The sequence below is a fragment of the Ascaphus truei genome, chromosome 14 (assembly GCF_040206685.1).
Source record: "Ascaphus truei isolate aAscTru1 chromosome 14, aAscTru1.hap1, whole genome shotgun sequence".
Classification (NCBI taxonomy): Eukaryota; Metazoa; Chordata; class Amphibia; order Anura; family Ascaphidae; genus Ascaphus; species Ascaphus truei.
In genome coordinates, this window is record NC_134496.1 from 8,515,178 (window position 1) to 8,534,860 (window position 19,683).

Here is a 19,683-nt window from a genome sequence, read left to right on the forward strand (position 1 = left end):
AGCTGCCAGAGCAAAAGAGGCTACAACTTGTAAAGCAGGGGTGGCTAACTCCAGTCCTCAATGGCCACTGACAGGTCAGGTCTTAAGGATATCTCTGCTTCAGCACAGGTGGCTCAATCAGTGGCTCAGTCATTGACTGACATTGCAATTTTTCAAGGCTGTAGGATTTACCATAAAGGATTTAGCTTAAAAGGCTGGTCCCACGACGTGGTAGCTACGTAAAAATAAAAGAAGCGTCTTCTCTCCGGGGGAGATCGCGTCACGCACGGCGCCATCTAAAGTATTGTATTGTATGTCTTTATTTATATAGCGCCAAAAGTGTACGGAGCGCTTCACAAAGAATACAGTACAGAGAATTATAATGATACAATAAGTGCAGCAAAATCAGACAATATGAAAGGAAATTCCTTCCCCGAAGAGCTTACAATCTAAGAGTATTGCTGGTTGGTAAGGGAAAGGGGGGGGGGGTGTGACTCCTCCCCTTCTGTCCAGTATACAGTAGCAGTATACAAACAGTCGTATCACAAGAGAGATTAGGTGTGGACTGATTTTTTATTAGCGAAACTCCATTGAATACTAAGAATCCACAGATGTTAAAAATCAGTGAGACTGGGTCTCAAGCAGCAAAATAATAGCGGAAAAAGCATCGGCAAAACTCAAGAAGTTTGCAATAGATCAGGGGGGCTCAACTCCAGCCATCAAGACCCCCCCCCCCTCCAACAGGTCAGGTTTTAAGGATATCCCATCTTAAGCACAGGTGGCTGTGACTGAGCCACTGATTGAGTCACCTGTGCTGAAGCAGGGCCTGTTGGTGGCCCTTGAGTACTGGATTTGCCCACCACTGGGTTAAAAACACCTGCTCCAGCGTTAACTCCTATTCAACTCAATGGGAGCGAGTGCTGGATCGTGTGCGCTAACCAGAACAGGGTCTTGATGAATCTGCTCCTATTGGCCTTATTCTATACACACCAAGGTGGCTGCAATAGTGCTGATCGGGGCATTAATGCATTGATTTCTAGTGCCCCAATCGGCACTATTGCAGTTTAATGAATGACCCCCACAGAAAATAATCCTATATAGACCGAAGCAATGTTTCAATAGACTCTCACTATTTGATATAAATTAGTACTTCAGTACTACAACGGCTAAATGTATTTAACACTATTCAATTATGTTTTAACTCCTTCATTGTACCAAACTGTCACCCACTTGGATGTGATTGTGAGGTTATATATCCCCAGCGCAAAACATTGAATTTTACCCCCTCCTGTGCCGCTTTATAATCTATTGCAGACACACACAGTGACACACAGTGACACACAGTGACACACAGTGACACACAGTGACACACAGTGACACACAGTGACACACAGTGACACACACATATAGACACACACATATAGACACACACACTTCTGTAAGAGATATCCAGCTTGGTGTTTACTTCTTTATTCTTGCTGAGCAATGTCACTGTATACATGGAATTACACAGAGTATTCCCTGCGGAGGACATGGCAGCCACTGTATTATAGCGCCAATATGTGACCATGGCCCGCGGGTGCGGAGGTGCCACTACTGCAAGGCATGGTTATCGTGAGGGAGAGGAAGGTGTGATATCCCACGGCAGTGAGTGGGTTAAGAATAAGATGCACTGCCTCAGGACCCCTTTGCCTCGCGTTCCAAGCCTCGCTACGGTAAAACTGTTCTGATTGGCTAAGCGATCCGTAGGCCTGTTCTGATTGGTAGAGGGAGGGACGGAGAAACGTCACCTGTAAAAAGGCTGATGTAACCGACCGGCAATTTACTTGAGGGTGACAAACACAGTGCCTGCTCCAATTTGATCACAAACCGCACACGGGTGCCCCTGATTCGCTTCACAGGCATTATATAACCGCGCACTACAAACTCTTCCATCAGTTTAAGAAGTTGCCCGTAGCGCAGCAAGCACCTGTGTGGCTTTACCTGGGATCAGGCGCGGAGGGCCCGCCCCGTCAGATTTGCGGGCGTGACGTCCCCAGGCGGGGTCCTCCTCTCTTGGCTGCCGGTGGTTGCCGGTGTGTGTGAGCCATGCCGACGGTTAGCGTGCAGAGGGACCTGCTCTACGGAGCCTTGGGCCGGACCTACAGTGAGTGACGCCATCCACATGACGTCATGACAAGTATCAGGCACCAGGAGCATGTTATCTTTAACCCCTTGAGCACCAGAGGGGCCAGTAGCACACTGCGTCACGATGACAGCCCGGGGGGACTAATGGACGGTTGTCTCATGCAACCCCCTGAGTGCCAGTGAGGCAACACAGGCCCGCTCCTGGAGTCTTACTGGCACTTAAAGGGTTAATTGAGGTACCCTTTGCATGAAGCGTTAATTGGGGGACCTGGTGTCTGCGACCGTAGCCTAAGGCAGCGCTTATAGTGCCGGCGACAGCAACGCGAAGTTGCGTCAAAACCGATGCATTACAGCCGTCGTGTGCGCTTATAGTAAGCGCAGCAGACAGATTGACGACTTGGTCGCGATCGCTGGAAGTCATCTCAATTAGATTTTTCCAGTGACCGCAGCCTGCCGGCGCTATAAGCGTAGCCTAGCTCGGAAAGTTTTCTGTTGATGAAGGGGTTAAAAAACCACACACGTCTAATGTTTTTAACAATATTTGGGACCCAGTGTTTGTCAAGGATCAGGCAAGCCTCTCTATTAACCCCTTCACTACTGCAAGGGCCCTCAAGGTATTTGTCAAGGGCGGTGACATTTAAAAGACATGCTCAGGTCCAGCGGGTAAGGCATCCCGTTGTCATGGCAACGCGGCGTTATTTGACGCCACACAGCCATGTTGATGAGAGTTGCGGGGGGAGGGTGCCGGGAGACGACACACGCGCCAGTAAGAGATAATATTTTTTACATTTATCCCCGGGTTAGCTTTCAGTAGAAGGTGGTAACCCTGATGAGGACTTCTGGAGGAGCAGTGGCAGAGCTGTCAAATTAAAACACTGGTTTGTCATGTGTCTCTGGTTCAGATTACACACAGTACTAGTGGCGGAACTGTTATATTGATGTTGTGTTGTTCACCCTCAGGTTGCAGAGAAAGTGTCGGATTCATGTCACACTGAGACATTATAAGTTTGTATGTCGTTGCAGTCACAATAAGAACAAGCTTATGACCGTACATAGAGATTGCCCCTTAACTATATTGATATGTGACATACTGTAACTCTGTGATTCCTTCTCTTTCAGCTGATGAAGAATTCGATGAGCTCTGCTTCCAGTTTGGCCTGGAGTTGGATGAAATTGTAAGTACATCACTGATAACAGAGGGCAGAAGGGGGTTATTTATGTACCCTAAAGTGCCCACTCTATGTGATACAGCAGAGGTGCGCAAATATTTTCTGGGGTGGCGCGGCGGTTACAGAGGCCTCCTGGGGGAGGCGCGAGGCTTCTGTGTCTTTTACCTGGTCTCATCTGCCTCTTTGCCAACGTGACGTCATATGACGCCGCCGTGTCACAGAGCCGGTAAGAAGGGGAGGAGGGGGAGAGCAGTCGGGGGCATAAGCAGAAAAGTTTGCGCACCCCTGTCAGATACAGCATGGAGAACAAAATATTCTCTATGTAGCAACAACAAAGTGTATTGTCCTGCTTTTGGTAGTTATTTATAATATAATCCTGGTGGCCTAAAAATGTCATACTAGTAATATACAGTAGGCAAAGAAGGGTGGGTAGCAGTGTTGGTCCTTTCTTCCATGTAGTAACACAGGAGGGAGAGGGAGTACGGGGTATGATACCTTTCATTGGACCAACAAGTAGTTGATATGTTACAATCTTATGAACCTCTCCGGGTCCTTGTAGAAGACGTGCAGAGGTACAACCAGGAAGACATATTTGGGAGAATTAATGTCTTTTATTCAGCACATAGCTTTAAACAATACAATTTAAGGAAGTACACAAACAGCCTAACGTGCACGTGCAGGGCTCACTATGGGTATCGCAGCATTCAGACTCCACTTTTGGGAGCGGACGCACTGCCCTGCTCCTGCACAATTCATACAGCTCCTGTCGATCCGATGATCTCACGGAGCATACTATTTAGGGGAACTGTATCCATCTAAGCACCATTGGCTTTCCTACAATTTATTACACGGAACATTCTTACCGCCTCTACACTGTTAAAGGGGTCCTCCGGCGCGTGGTTCCAGGACACATGAAATAAGAAATGAAAACAAAAAAAACACAATTTTAATTTCTTATTTCATGTGTCCTGGAACCACGCACCAGAGGACCAATTTTTTCCCTGACTGATATTGTTTAGAGGACTGTGAATCACCGCTAAGAACTCTGGCAGCAGGACTTCACTGTGTGTGGGACTGAATACCTACTGTTACATCGTTATACGGTTGGCGCTATTATAACCCCCTTTCTTACGCCTCTACACTGTTGCCAACTACTAAACAAGTCACAGGTTACTGTATGTAACAGCCTGGGCGTTTGTAGTGCTTGCTACACCATAGCCAAGCACATTAGCCGTTCCTGGGGTTCCCTTAGGCATATGGTGTAGAATTTTATCTGGCGTTCTTTTCAGGGAGTTGTTTTTATACGTACACAACCTCTGAGGTGTTTGTATTCAATCATGATTATTTGCGTGGCACACTACTTAGTTACAGTGCTCTTGTATTAGGGCGCACTCACATGCCTACACTAACACAGTGGGTCATGCAGTTGCGGTCTTCTTGTGTCTAATAAGAGCTTCAACAGTGCCCTATTGTTAACGCAGCTGTTCTCCATCCTGATTACTGAGTGTTAGCACCGATCTAACACCTTAAGATCTGTGCCTACACAATTATCCATGGTATTAATATTATTGTACCTAATTAACCAATTTTTAGGTTAATGACTACCTACTTATTGGCAGATATCTGCTCTCAGGATTTTTGCCAATCAGTGTCTATTTGATTAGTGTGGCCAATATTATTCACAGAACACTGTTAGCAAGCAGTGGCTATTATTAACCCACTGTTTGCCATTACTAATTGGTCTAACACGTGTACCAATTAACCACCCAGGCAAACTGCTGGCACTTCTAATCTTGGTTTCAACATTTCCCTCCTGTACACGATATACGTGCTCTCCTAGGGATTTGATTCTAAACTGATCATACCTAGGCACAGAGTCTAGTTTCATCACACTGTTCTTCAGCATTATTTGCGATCCGGGGTCTCCATACCCCACTTGGATCCTCAATGCGTTATTTAATTGCTTTTTAAAGCCCTATATTTTATCGGTTTGGTTCTAATAAAATGTATTTTAATATATACATTCAGCATCCATTTCAGTGAGAGAGTGCTCAAATCAGGGTCCTTGTCCTCTACAGTTCTCCAGCCTATCCCTTTGTAAGGACTAACTCACTGCCCAGTCCATATCTGCAAGGTAGGGAGGATAGGCCTTTTGCCAACCTATGACCCCAAAGTCCAAAGAGGCACCTTTAAGCAGGGGGCAAGAAAACAATGCACACAGAGCGCACCACGGATTAGATATAAAATCATTTTAATACCATAAATATCTGGTCAAAAGATCACAAAAATGTACCACAGTAAATAATATACACGATTGTATTGTATGTCTTAATTTATATAGCGCCATTAATGTATATAGCGCTTCACAGCAGTAATACACGTGTCTATCATATAAATAACAGATAATATAAATAACAGAGCATGGGAATAAGTGCTTTAGACATAAAAGTAACATTAAGGAAGAGGAGTCCCTGCCCAGAGGAGCTTACAGTCTAATTGGTAGGTAGGGAGAACGTACAGAGACAGTAGGAGGGAGTTCTGGTAAGTGCGTCTGCAGGGGGCCAAGCTTTATGTAACGTGTGTTCAGAATATCCACAGTGCTATTCATATGCCTCTTTAAGCAAATGTGTCTTAAGGTGGGTCTTAAAGGTGGATAGAGAGGGTGCTAGTCGGGTACTGAGGGGAAGGGCATTCCAGAGGTGTGGGGCAGTCAGTGAGAAAAGTTTAAGGCGGGAGAGGGCTTTAGATACAAAGGGGGTAGAAAGAAGACATCTTTGAGAAGAACGCAAGAGTCTGGATGGTGCATAACGAGAAATTAGGGCTGAGATGTAAGGAGGGGCAGAAGAGTGTAAAGCTTTAAAAGTGAGGAGAAGAATGGAGTGTGAGATGCGGGATTTGATCGGAAGCCAGGAGAGGGATTTCATGAGGGGAGATGCTGAGACAGATCTAGGAAAGAGTAGAGTGATTCTGGCAGCAGCGTTAAGGATAGATTGTAGGGGAGACAGGTGAAAGGCAGGACGGCCGGACAGCAGCAGGTTACAGGAATCAAGACGGGAGAGAATGAGGGCCTGAGTCAGAGTTTTAGCAGTCGAGCAACAGAGGAAAGGGCATATCTTTGTTATATTGCGGAGGAAAAGCGACAGGTTTTAGAAATGTTTTGAATGTGAGGGGCGAATGTGAGAGAGGAGTCGAGTGTGACCCCTAGGCAGCGTGCTTGGGCTACTGGGTGAATGATCGTAGTTCCAACAGTAATGTGGAAGGCGGTAGTAGGGCCAGGTTTGGGAGGAAGTATGAGGAGCTCTGTTTTAGCCATGTTGAGATTAAGGCGGCGGAGGGCCATCCAGGATGATATAGCAGAGAGACATTCAGAAACTTTGGTTTGTATAGCAGGTGTAAGGTCGGGTGTTGAAAAGTATATTTGTGTGTCGTCAGCATAGAGGTGATAATTAAACCCAAGAGATGTTATTAGGTCACCTAGAGAGAGTGTGTACAGAGAAAAGAGAAGAGGTCCCAGGACAGAGCCCTGGGGTACCCCCACAGAGAGATCAATAGAGGAGGAGGACGAGATGTTAGCAAAAGAGACACTGAAAGTACGATGGGAGAGGTAGGATGAGATCCGGGAAAGAGCTTTGTTCCGAATACCAAGAGTATGGAGAATGTGAAGGAGAAGAGGGTTGGTCCACAGTGTCAAATGCAGTGTGAGCGTGATAAAGGTGACCTACTGACGAAGCACGTGGTTGCGAAACACGTAGAGGTCACGAGAGGTTGCTCTGCGCATTCACTCATTGGCTGGAAGGGAACAACCAGGAAGCGTCAGTGGAGGGGAGATCGGCAGTGAACGGATTTTTTCACGCTCACACGGGTAACCTGCTGTCGCTTGTGGTTCGTGTCCATTCCCCTCTCTGTGGTTTTTAATCAAGTTTTTCACAGTACTTTCACTGTGATTGTTTTTATTTGATCAGCTGGGTTTCCGTGTCTTGCTGTTCTGCTCTGATAGAGATAACATTGGGTCTTTTTTCACCACGTGGTGGGATTGTGTATACATTTTATGTAAAGTGTTATATGGTTTTCTCTTGATTTTATTTGGCTAATTATTGTATCGTGTATATTGTTTACTGTGGTACATTTTTGTGGTCTTTTGACCAGATATTTTTGGTATTAAAATGATGTTCTACCTAATCCGTGGGGCGCTCTGTGTGCATTTGTTTTCTTGTCGTTTTGGGAGCTCCAATTGGAGTTCTCAGCTCTGAGTGTGTGAGGAGCGGCTCCTCACGTGCAGCTGCACACAGATTACTTCACTTGATTTTACTGATTGCACGAGCGCAGAAACCTTATGGCTTGCCTTTTAAGCATGAGGCTCTTTATTTCAGTCTCTGGGTGTCCGTTGGGAAGGGGGGGCACCCTCTGGTGAATTCCAGGGTCTGTTGCACCCTGGATGTAGAGGGTGTGATCTCTGGGTGTCTTGCTGGCAACACAGTTCCTCTGTGCTCCAGAGATCTCACTGCAGTGCACGCAGGAGGGCTTTCTACCTGTCTGATGAGCAGGAGGAGACTGGTTGATTCTCTGTAGCTGCAATTAACCAGCTCCCTGCTGGATTCCTCAGACCAATAGAGGCTTTCTGCCATAGCAACGTGACGTCACATGACACCGCGGTGTCATGTCGATGCGTCTCCAGGTGCCGGCTGAATCACGATAAGTGAGGTTTACAGAGGCCCTGCAGCTCCCCCGGCACTTAATTTAAGTGCCTTTGGGAGGCACGCGGGACCTCTGTAAACCCCGCACCCCCGCTGGTAATCTCGCGCCCCCCACTTTGCGCACCGGTGGGTTAGTATACAGATAGATATTTATACACATACACTGTCTTGTCCCATTCCATGCCCCCCTCACATCTCCTTACTGTCTGGGCCACTTTTTCATTTCAATAGATTAATCTTTTATGTTTTACTGGTGATTTTCACACCAGGCGACCTGCTTCTACCTCATCTTATTTCCCACTTCCTGCCTACATGCATTGTAACCAGATATCCCTCTTACCCACACTGCGTATTATATTGTATTTCTGTTATACTGATGAAGGACCCTGAGAGCTTGGAAAGCTTGTAACATATCAACTACTTGTTGGTCCAATAAAAGGTATCGCACCCTGTACTCCCTCTCCCTCCTGTGTTACTCATACCCTGTACTCCCTCTCCCTCCTGTGTTACTCATACCCCGTACTCCCTCTCCCTCCTGTGTTACTCATACCCTGTACTCCCTCTCCCTCCTGTGTTACTCATTCCCCGTACTCCCCCTCCCTCCTGTGTTACTCACACCCCGTACTCCCTCTCCCTCCTGTGTTACTCATACCCCGTACTCCCTCTCCCTCCTGTGTTACTCACACCCCGTACTCCCTCTCCCTCCTGTGTTACTCACACCCCGTACTCCCTCTCCCTCCTGTGTTACTCACACCCCGTACTCCCTCCCCCTCCTGTGTTACTCATACCCCGTACTCCCTCTCCCTCCTATGTTACTCATACCCCGTACTCCCTCTCCCTCCTGTGTTACTCACACCCCGTACTCCCTCCCCCTCCTGTGTTACTCACACCCCGTGCTCCCTCCCCCTCCTGTGTTACTCACACCCCGTACTCATTCTCCCTCCTATGTTACTCATACCCTGTACTCCCTCTCCCTCCTGTGTTACTCATACCCCGTACTCCCTCTCCCTCCTGTGTTACTCATACCCTGTACTACCTCTCCCTCCTGTGTTACTCATTCCCCGTACTCCCCCTCCCTCCTGTGTTACTCACACCCCGTACTCCCTCTCCCTCCTGTGTTACTCATACCCCGTACTCCCTCTCCCTCCTGTGTTACTCACACCCCGTACTCCCTCTCCCTCCTGTGTTACTCACACCCCGTACTCCCTCTCCCTCCTGTGTTACTCACACCCCGTACTCCCTCCCCCTCCTGTGTTACTCATACCCCGTACTCCCTCTCCCTCCTATGTTACTCATACCCCGTACTCCCTCTCCCTCCTGTGTTACTCACACCCCGTACTCCCTCCCCCTCCTGTGTTACTCACACCCCGTGCTCCCTCCCCCTCCTGTGTTACTCACACCCCGTACTCATTCTCCCTCCTATGTTACTCATACCCTGTACTCCCTCTCCCTCCTGTGTTACTCATACCCCGTACTCCCTCTCCCTCCTGTGTTACTCATACCCTGTACTACCTCTCCCTCCTGTGTTACTCATTCCCCGTACTCCCCCTCCCTCCTGTGTTACTCACACCCCGTACTCCCTCTCCCTCCTGTGTTACTCATACCCCGTACTCCCTCTCCCTCCTGTGTTACTCACACCCCGTACTCCCTCTCCCTCCTGTGTTACTCACACCCCGTACTCCCTCCCCCTCCTGTGTTACTCACACCCCGTGCTCCCTCCCCCTCCTGCGTTACTCACACCCCGTACTCATTCTCCCTCCTATGTTACTCATACCCCGTTCTCCCTCTCCCTCCTATGTTACTACATATTTGTCATGTAGGAATATTTGTTTCTGCTTGGAAACCAATAACTTAGATTATTTTTAAAATGCTGTCACTTGATTTATTTGCAGGTTGTGATGCACTTAGTGGAACAACGTGTATTATTAAATTCTAGTGGCAGTGGTTCCTGGAGAAATGTAGTTAATCTTGGGGATCGACATTAGGGTTTTTCACGGATGAAATGATGGTGTACAAAGCTTTGGAAACCTCCTGAGTTTCTTCTACACGTACTGTGAGCATTGGAAAGCTTTGAGCACTGTCATTATATCTGGATGTAGCATCCGTGTTCTATCTGATGGGATATGTTGTGATATTCTGCAGCCAAACTTCACTGATGTTACATTTTTGCTTGGTGTGCATAACATATGCTAACATGAGGTTACCGTGTGTTCCTGAGAGGAAGACAGACAGACCTTTGTCATCAGCACAAGGGGAAGGAAAATGAAGATCCCTGGTCACTCCACATAGTATTGGATACATAGTGAGTGACTAACGTTTCGCCCAAACAGCCTTCCCCAGGCTCGGTTATAATCTGCACCATCGCTGTCATTGGATCCTATGGAAACTCTGTGATATTCTGAATTAAAACCGGATATGTTGTGTTATCACTAGGAACAATGAAGCTGGCTACATCTGTATGAAGAACACTAATGTTGATCCCCCAAAAGTATTATAATCTGCAACAACTTGATGCCGACATGAGTTGTTCATAGTTGAAATTAATGTGTGCAGACCGTTTTCAAAACCTTTACAGTGGTCTTCACGTTGAAAGCTCTGTACACAATAATGTGTCACATGTTGCTCCATTAAAAGATATCACAATCTGCAGCGAATGTATATGTCTCCAGGTCAATGTAGCCAATAGGACTATGATCCACATGTAACATGGTAAAAGCTGCATGGGATGGGATGTACTGGATAGGCCAGAGGTCTCTCTTTGTCTCCTGTGGTTTTACTATGTCATTATTTTATTTCAGACCTCCGAGAAAGACATTATCAGCAAGGAAAAGGGAGACGGGAAGGCAGAAGGCGCGTCGGATGTTATTCTCTTCAAGATCGATGTACCGGCCAACCGCTATGACCTGCTCTGCATGGAAGGGCTGGTGCGCGGACTGCAGGTCTTCAAAGAAAGGTAGTGTCATCCCCTATTGTCCTTAGTGTGTGCGGGACTGATTAATTACAGCAGCGGAGGGTTCATCTTCTGTTTTGTATGTAGTGGCAGCAATGTAGCCAAGGCTTTAAAAAAAAGAAACAAACGTATACAGAGCATTATAATACAATAAGTGCAACAAGTCTAAAAGTGCACACAGGACAGGAAATCGTTGCCACAGAGAGCTTACGATTAAAGTGACATTCTTGCTGTATGCGTAAATTGAATATATAATATGGAAGTTCAGATACATTGTCATCAGTTATGAATGTATGTATGTGAAACCCAGAAAACATTCAGAGAAAGGATTGTATGGAACCCTCAGAAACATGGACAAATCATTAGCACAAAAACCGCATGTTATTAGGTGCAGATTGTGTTCTTGTACGCCTGCTTTTAAACATAGGGGTGTCTTTCACCGGTCCCCTTCGTATTAAAGGGAATGAGGTCATTTTGCTAACCGCTTGTCTCTTTCACTTGACATTCTTACTTTGTTACTTCATTCTCTTGAATGCCGTTTCTTTCTACTTGTATTTGTAGGATAGATGCACCGAGATATAAGCGAATCACCCCAGCCAATGGAGACTTACAGAGACTGATTATCACAGAGGAGGTAGGGTCCAGTCTACAGATGTATGATCATTTTGGAGATCAGTTTACTGTGGGTTAATTCAGTTTATGTCCATAGGGTTCTTTGATCAAATTGTACATTTATCAGTTTAACATCACTTGGTATGTTTGTGTGTGTAATGAGACAGAAGCCCATGGAACAAAGAACACCATAAAAATAATGCTACTCTTTAATAACAAATATTCATGAAGGTTAAAAACCTGCACCAAAGTGGGTGTCTAAAATGTGCTTATTTTGACGAAGCGACGACATAGCTGCGGAAACGTGTGGAGACATTGTAGAGAGAGAGAACAGCTGTGTCACTGAGGTGCCCATTTTCAGGGTTACCCGAGAGACACTTCCTGCGTGGACGCAGGCTTCCGTATCAGTGACGTCATCAGACTTCGCCACAGTCGGCACCTGAGGGTGAGGGCCCCTAGCGCGATGCCGAGGGGCGCCGCTGGAGTAGACTGTCACCGGGAACTACCTACAGGCTCTATTTGTCACGAGGTTTATGAACCAATTGCCATCAGCCTGCAAGAGGGCATCAGAGCCCACGCAGCCCAGCAACTCGAGGGCGCTGTCCTCCGATAAGCACGTTTTAGACGCCCACATTGTGTGCAAGTTTGTAACCTTTGTTGATATTTTTTCTTAAAGAGTGTCATTAGTTTAGTGGTGTTCTTGGCTCCCTGCGCTTCTGTTTCGCTATATTTAGGTGTTTCTTTGAGGGGACACAGGGTTTCCCTCTTACTAGAAGCAGCAATTAGACACCAGGAGCTATCACATCTTCTGATTTGGACCGGACTTCACACTTAAGTGTATACTAGACTTAAGATTTAACAGATTTATTTATTTATTTTAAAGCCATGTGTGTGTACTCCACATATATATCTATATATCTCTGATAATCTCCACTTTTTGAGATCGTATTTATGTTTAATTTATGAAATATATCGTTATCCGCGTATGGATGAAACATACTTATTATAACTAACATGCATACATATAAAATATATATTTTTCTCTATTAACCCCCTGCTGTAACGTTTGCAGACGGCCGCGATCCGTCCCCACGCAGTGGCTGCTGTTCTGCGGAACATAACATTCACACCGGAGCGATATGAGAGCTTCATAGAACTGCAGGAGAAGCTTCATCAGAACGTCTGCAGGTGCGACCTCTCTCTCTCTCCCTCTGCCCCGCGCGGCGACCTCTCTCTCTCTCCCTCTGCCCACGCGCGGCGACCTCTCTCTCTCCCTCTGCCCTGCGCGGCGACCTCTCTCTCTCCCTCTCCCTCTGCCCCGCGCGGCGACCTCTCTCTCTCCCTCTGCCCCGCGCGGCGACCTCTCTCTCTCCCTCTGCCCCGCGCGGCGACCTCTCTCTCTCCCTCTCCCTCTGCCCCGCGCGGCGACCTCTCTCTCTCCCTCTGCCCCGCGCGGCGACCTCTCTCTCTCCCTCTGCCCCGCGCGGCGACCTCTCTCTCTCCCTCTGCCCTGCGCGGCGACCTCTCTCTCTCCCTCTGCCCCCCGCGGCGACCTCTCTCTCTAAGTAGGTGGTGGTATGGGGCACTGCTCACTGAATAAGTACATGGTGGTATGGGGCACTGCTCACTGAATAAGTAGGTGGTGGTATGGGACACTGCTCGCTGAATAAGTACATGGTGGTATGGGGCACTGCTCACTGAATAAGTAGGTGGTGGTATGGGACACTGCTCGCTGAATAAGTACATGGTGGTATGGGGCACTGCTCACTGAATAAGTAGCTGGTGGTATGGGGCACTGCTCGCTGAATAAGTACATGTGGTATGGGGCACTGCTCACTGAATAAGTAGCTGGTGGTATGGGGCACTGCTCACTGAATAAGTAGCTGGTGGTATGGGGCACTGCTCACTGAATAAGTAGCTGGTGGTATGGGGCACTGCTCACTGAATAAGTAGCTGGTGGTATGGGGCACTGCTCACTGAATAAGTAGCTGGTGGTATGGGGCACTGCTCGCTGAATAAGTAGCTGGTGGTATGGGGCACTGCTCACTGAATAAGTTGGTGGTGGTGGTATGGGGCACTGCTCACTGAATAAGTAGCTGGTGGTATGGGGCACTGCTCACTGAATAAGTAGCTGGTGGTATGGGACACTGCTCACTGAATAAGTAGGTGGTGGTATGGGGCACTGCTCGCTGAATAAGTAGCTGGTGGTATGGGGCACTGCTCACTGAATAAGTTGGTGGTGGTGGTATGGGGCACTGCTCACTGAATAAGTAGCTGGTGGTATGGGGCAATGCTCTCTGAATAAATAGCTGGTGGTATGGGGCACTGCTCGCTGAATAAGTAGGTGATGGTATGGGACACTGCTCACTGAATAAGTAGCTGGTGGTATGGGGCACTGCTCACTGAATAAGTAGCTGGTGGTATGGGACACTGCTCACTGAATAAATAGCTGGTGGTATCGGGCAATGCTCGCTGAATAAGTACATGGTGGTATGGGGCACTGCTCACTGAATAAGTAGGTGGTGGTATGGGGCACTGGTCACTGAATAAGTAGCTGGTGGTATGGGGCAATGCTCGCTGAATAAATAGCTGGTGGTATGGGACACTGCTCACTGAATAAGTAGCTGGTGGTATGGGGCACTGCTCGCTGAATAAGTAGGTGGTGGTATGGGGCACTGCTCACTGAATAAGTAGGTGGTGGTATGGGGCACTGCTCACTGAATAAGTACATGTGGTATGGGGCACTGCTCACTGAATAAGTAGGTGGTGGTATGGGGCACTGCTCACTGAATAAGTAGCTGGTGGTATGGGGCACTGCTCACTGAATAAGTAGCTGGTGGTATGGGACACTGCTCACTGAATAAATAGCTGGTGGTATGGGGCACTGCTCACTGAATAAGTAGCTGGTGGTATGGGGCACTGCTCACTGAATAAGTAGCTGGTGGTATGGGGCACTGCTCACTGAATAAGTAGCTGGTGGTATGGGGCACTGCTCACTGAATAAGTAGCTGGTGGAATGGGGCGCTGCTCACTGAATAAGTAGGTGGTGGTATGGGGCACTGCTCACTGAATAAGTAGGTGGTGGTATGGGGCACTGCTCACTGAATAAGTACATGGTGGTATGGGACACTGCTCGCTGAATAAGTAGATGGTGGTATTGGGCACTGCTCACTGAATAAGTAGCTGGTGGTATGGGGCACTGCTCACTGAATAAGTAGCTGGTGGTATGGGGCAATGCTCACTGAATAAATAGCTGGTGGTATGGGACACTGCTCACTGAATAAGTAGCTGGTGGTATGGGGCACTGCTCACTGAATAAGTAGGTGGTGGTATGGGGCACTGCTCGCTGAATAAGTAGCTGGTGGTATGGGGCACTGCTCACTGAATAAGTTGGTGGTGGTGGTATGGGGCACTGCTCGCTGAATAAGTACATGGTGGTATGGGGCAATGCTCACTGAATAAATAGCTGGTGGTATGGGGCACTGCTCACTGAATAAGTAGCTGGTGGTATGGGGCACTGCTCGCTGAATAAGTAGGTGATGGTATGGGACACTGCTCACTGAATAAGTAGCTGGTGGTATGGGACACTGCTCACTGAATAAATAGCTGGTGGTATGGGGCAATGCTCGCTGAATAAGTACATGGTGGTATGGGGCACTGCTCACTGAATAAGTAGGTGGTGGTATGGGGCACTGCTCACTGAATAAGTAGGTGGTGGTATGGGGCAATGCTCGCTGAATAAATAGCTGGTGGTATGGGACACTGCTCACTGAATAAGTAGCTGGTGGTATGGGGCACTGCTCGCTGAATAAGTACATGGTGGTATGGGGCACTGCTCGCTGAATAAGTACATGGTGGTATGGGGCACTGCTCACTGAATAAGTAGGTGGTGGTATGGGGCACTGCTCACTGAATAAGTAGGTGGTGGTATGGGGCACTGCTCACTGAATAAGTAGCTGGTGGTATGGGGCACTGCTCACTGAATAAGTAGCTGGTGGTATGGGGCGCTGCTCACTGAATAAGTAGGTGGTGGTATGGGGCACTGCTCACTGAATAAGTAGGTGGTGGTATGGGGCACTGCTCACTGAATAAGTACATGGTGGTATGGGACACTGCTCGCTGAATAAGTAGATGGTGGTATGGGACACTGCTCACTGAATAAGTAGCTGGTGGTATGGGACACTGCTCGCTGAATAAGTAGCTGGTGGTATGGGGCACTGCTCGCTGAATAAGTACATGGTGGTATGGGGCACTGCTCACTGAATAAGTAGGTGGTGGTATGGGGCACTGCTCGCTGAATAAGTACATGGTGGTATGGGGCACTGCTCACTGAATAAGTAGCTGGTGGTATGGGGCACTGCTCACTGAATAAGTAGGTGGTGGTATGGGGCACTGCTCGCTGAATAAGTAGCTGGTGGTATGGGGCACTGCTCACTGAATAAGTAGCTGGTGGTATGGGACACTGCTCACTGAATAAGTACATGGTGGTATGGGGCACTGCTCACTGAATAAGTAGGTGGTGGTATGGGGCACTGCTCGCTGAATAAGTACATGGTGGTATGGGACACTGCTCACTGAATAAGTAGCTGGTGGTATGGGACACTGCTCGCTGAATAAGTAGCTGGTGGTATGGGGCACTGCTCGCTGAATAAGTACATGGTGGTATGGGGCACTGCTCACTGAATAAGTAGGTGGTGGTATGGGGCACTGCTCGCTGAATAAGTAGCTGGTGGTATGGGGCACTGCTCACTGAATAAGTAGCTGGTGGTATGGGACACTGCTCACTGAATAAGTACATGGTGGTATGGGGCACTGCTCGCTGAATAAGTAGGTGGTGGTATGGGGCACTGCTCACTGAATAAGTACATGGTGGTATGGGGCAATGCTCACTGAATAAATAGCTGGTGGTATGGGACACTGCTCACTGAATAAGTAGCTGGTGGTATGGGGCACTGCTCGCTGAATAAGTACATGGTGGTATGGGGCACTGCTCACTGAATAAGTAGGTGGTGGTATGGGGCACTGCTCACTGAATAAGTAGCTGGTGGTATGGGGCGCTGCTCACTGAATAAGTAGGTGGTGGTATGGGGCACTGCTCACTGAATAAGTAGGTGGTGGTATGGGGCACTGCTCACTGAATAAGTAGCTGGTGGTATTGGGCACTGCTCACTGAATAAGTACATGGTGGTATGGGGCACTGCTCACTGAATATGTAGCTGGTGGTATGGGACACTGCTCACTGAATAAGTACATGGTGGTATGGGGCACTGCTCACTGAATAAGTAGGTGGTGGTATGGGGCACTGCTCACTGAATAAGTAGCTGGTGGTATTGGGCACTGCTCACTGAATAAGTACATGGTGGTATGGGGCACTGCTCACTGAATAAGTAGCTGGTGGTATGGGACACTGCTCACTGAATAAGTACATGGTGGTATGGGGCGCTGCTCACTGAATAAGTAGGTGGTGGTATGGGGCACTGCTCACTGAATAAGTAGCTGGTGGTATGGGGCACTGCTCACTGAATAAGTAGCTGGTGGTATGGGGCACTGCTCACTGAATAAGTACATGGTGGTATGGGGCACTGCTCACTGAATAAGTAGGTGGTGGTATGGGGCGCTGCTCACTGAATAAGTAGGTGGTGGTATGGGGCACTGCTCACTGAATAAGTAGCTGGTGGTATGGGGCACTGCTCACTGAATAAGTAGCTGGTGGTATGGGGCACTGCTCACTGAATAAGTAGCTGGTGGTATGGGGCACTGCTCACTGAATAAGTAGCTGGTGGTATGGGGCACTGCTCACTGAATAAGTAGCTGGTGGTATGGGGCACTGCTCGCTGAATAAGTAGCTGGTGGTATGGGGCACTGCTCACTGAATAAGTAGCTGGTGGTATGGGGCACTGCTCGCTGAATAAGTAGGTGGTGGTATGGGACACTGCTCACTGAATAAGTAGCTGGTGGTATGGGGCACTGCTCACTGAATAAGTACATGGTGGTATGGGGCACTGCTCACTGAATAAGTAGGTGGTGGTATGGGGCACTGCTCACTGAATAAGTAGCTGGTGGTATGGGACACTGCTCACTGAATAAGTAGCTGGTGGTATGGGGCACTGCTCACTGAATAAGTAGGTGGTGGTATGGGACACTGCTCACTGAATAAGTAGCTGGTGGTATGGGGCACTGCTCACTGAATAAGTAGCTGGTGGTATGGGACACTGCTCACTGAATAAGTAGCTGGTGGTATGGGGCACTGCTCACTGAATAAGTAGCTGGTGGTATGGGACACTGCTCACTGAATAAGTAGCTGGTGGTATGGGGCACTGCTCACTGAATAAGAAGGTGGTGGTATGGGGCGCTGCTCACTGAATAAGTAGGTGGTGGTATGGGACACTGCTCCTGTCCTCGCTGAGTATTGATGGCGTGTGGTAAGAGTGGGGTGTGTGTGGGCGGCGGGCACGCTCCTGCTGTCCTTTCTGTGCGGCGGAGGATCTGTAGTTATCGTATGAACAGCGTTTCTGCTGTGATCTTTGTAACTGCTGTTTGCAGTGAAGAGCGAATCTGATTTATCCCATAATGCGCTGTCCTGCCCGCGCTCCCCTTGCTCAGCTCGCCGGCACTAATGGGGTAAATATGTGAGCGTTGCGTATGTTCCTACCTACCCTGCCACTGATGTGTTACACCATGCAGACTGTGGCATTCGTAAAAAAAGAACTGACGGCCTAGTTTGAGTCCCGGCGCTTTCTTACCTCCGTGTGTCTGTCTCGTAGGAGGAGGACGCTGGTAGCTATCGGGACACACGACCTGGACACCGTCTCCGGGCCCTTCACCTACACAGCCAAGCCGCCTGCCGATATCAAATTCAAGCCCCTGAACCAAAGCAGGGAGTACACTGCCGCTGAACTGATGGAGCTGTACAGGGTAAGTTCTTCCGTGAGGCCCCACATAGGGACGGTGACTCTGAGAACAATGACATTGAGTTTGCAGCAAGGGAACCCTGGGCACGTCACTTTACCTCCCTCCAAAGATCATAGACTGTAAAGTCACCTGGGCAGGGACAGTGTAAGAAGCCTGTGTGTAACCTGCGCCGTGTTATTGGGAAGCACCGAGTCCTATTGGGAGAAAAGCGCTATATGAAATAGTTACGTTATTATTAGCCTTAAAACCTGAGCTGTGGGGAATTTTGAGTACTGGAGTCAGGAACCGCTGCGTCTAAACTCCGGTAATAATAGTGTTTGGAGGGGAGCAGGGGAGGGGAGGGGAGGGGAACAGTGAGAGTGGGGCGATGGAATCTATAGAAATTATTATTCTTATTCTCGGAGTCTCCTGTGGGCAGCTAATTGCTTTATTCTGCAGAATGTTAAGTGAAATAAATCTCGTGGCACAGTCAATGTTTTGAATTTCTGCTCTTTTATTTGTCACTTTCTTTTACCCACCAAAACTTCTATAATGTGTCGTTTAAACCCATTCCAGCATCGCATTGCAAAGCTAGTACAACCTCGCACTGAGACCCAAATGCCTGTGGGAGGCTTACTGGCTCAGCACTTGTGTAACCTGTACTGAAAAGTTGTGTAATACGGCAGGCATAAGTTTGTAGGGGTCCATGTTAAAATGGATTTGAAGCAAAAGGGGATGCTGTGAGTGCTCATTTGCATGTCATTGCCCAGAATCCCTGGCTGCAGTGGAAGCATTGTACGCTAAGCGATAAAGGGGAAAGGCAGGGTGCAGACCTGTGAGCACAATCACATGTCTCAGACAAGTGGTATTTTTATTTACTGAATCTGTGCAGAAATACATTTATAGAGAAATAGATGGGGGTAACCCTACACCCGCAGCGCTGTGCATTTCCCCTTTCTGACTTTATTCAGTAACAGGATTTTGTCCCCCGCAGACTGACAGCCACCTGAAGCACTTCCTGCACATCATTGAGGATAAGCCAGTGTACCCCGTCATCTACGATCGTAACGGGGTGGTGCTGTCCATGCCCCCCATCATCAACGGTAAGAGCACTGCCCTCCTACCACCTCCTCTTCCTCAGCCGGGGCAGGGAACAGAATTTTGGGGAGTTCCCCAGGAATTGTCTCTTTCCGCCACTGAGTTTTTGTTGCGTTTGGTTTAGTGGGGATGGGGGTGATTGTGCAAACCGACCACGTGTATC

The 19,683-nt window shown here is 48.3% G+C and overlaps 1 protein-coding gene across 1 annotated transcript in view; it reads left to right on the forward strand.

Annotated features, from left to right (window-relative positions):
- Nucleotides 1-1,816: 1,816 nt before the first annotated feature.
- Nucleotides 1,817-19,683, forward strand: part of FARSB (phenylalanyl-tRNA synthetase subunit beta) — a 76,937-nt gene continuing 59,070 nt past the window's right edge. The window contains exons 1-7 of the mRNA XM_075569680.1: nucleotides 1,817-2,125; nucleotides 3,226-3,281; nucleotides 10,768-10,922; nucleotides 11,481-11,553; nucleotides 12,604-12,719; nucleotides 18,296-18,446; nucleotides 19,417-19,525. Coding sequence (XP_075425795.1) covers nucleotides 2,068-2,125; nucleotides 3,226-3,281; nucleotides 10,768-10,922; nucleotides 11,481-11,553; nucleotides 12,604-12,719; nucleotides 18,296-18,446; nucleotides 19,417-19,525 — 718 coding nt within the window. The 5' untranslated portion in view covers nucleotides 1,817-2,067. The remainder of the gene's footprint in view (nucleotides 2,126-3,225; nucleotides 3,282-10,767; nucleotides 10,923-11,480; nucleotides 11,554-12,603; nucleotides 12,720-18,295; nucleotides 18,447-19,416; nucleotides 19,526-19,683) is intronic.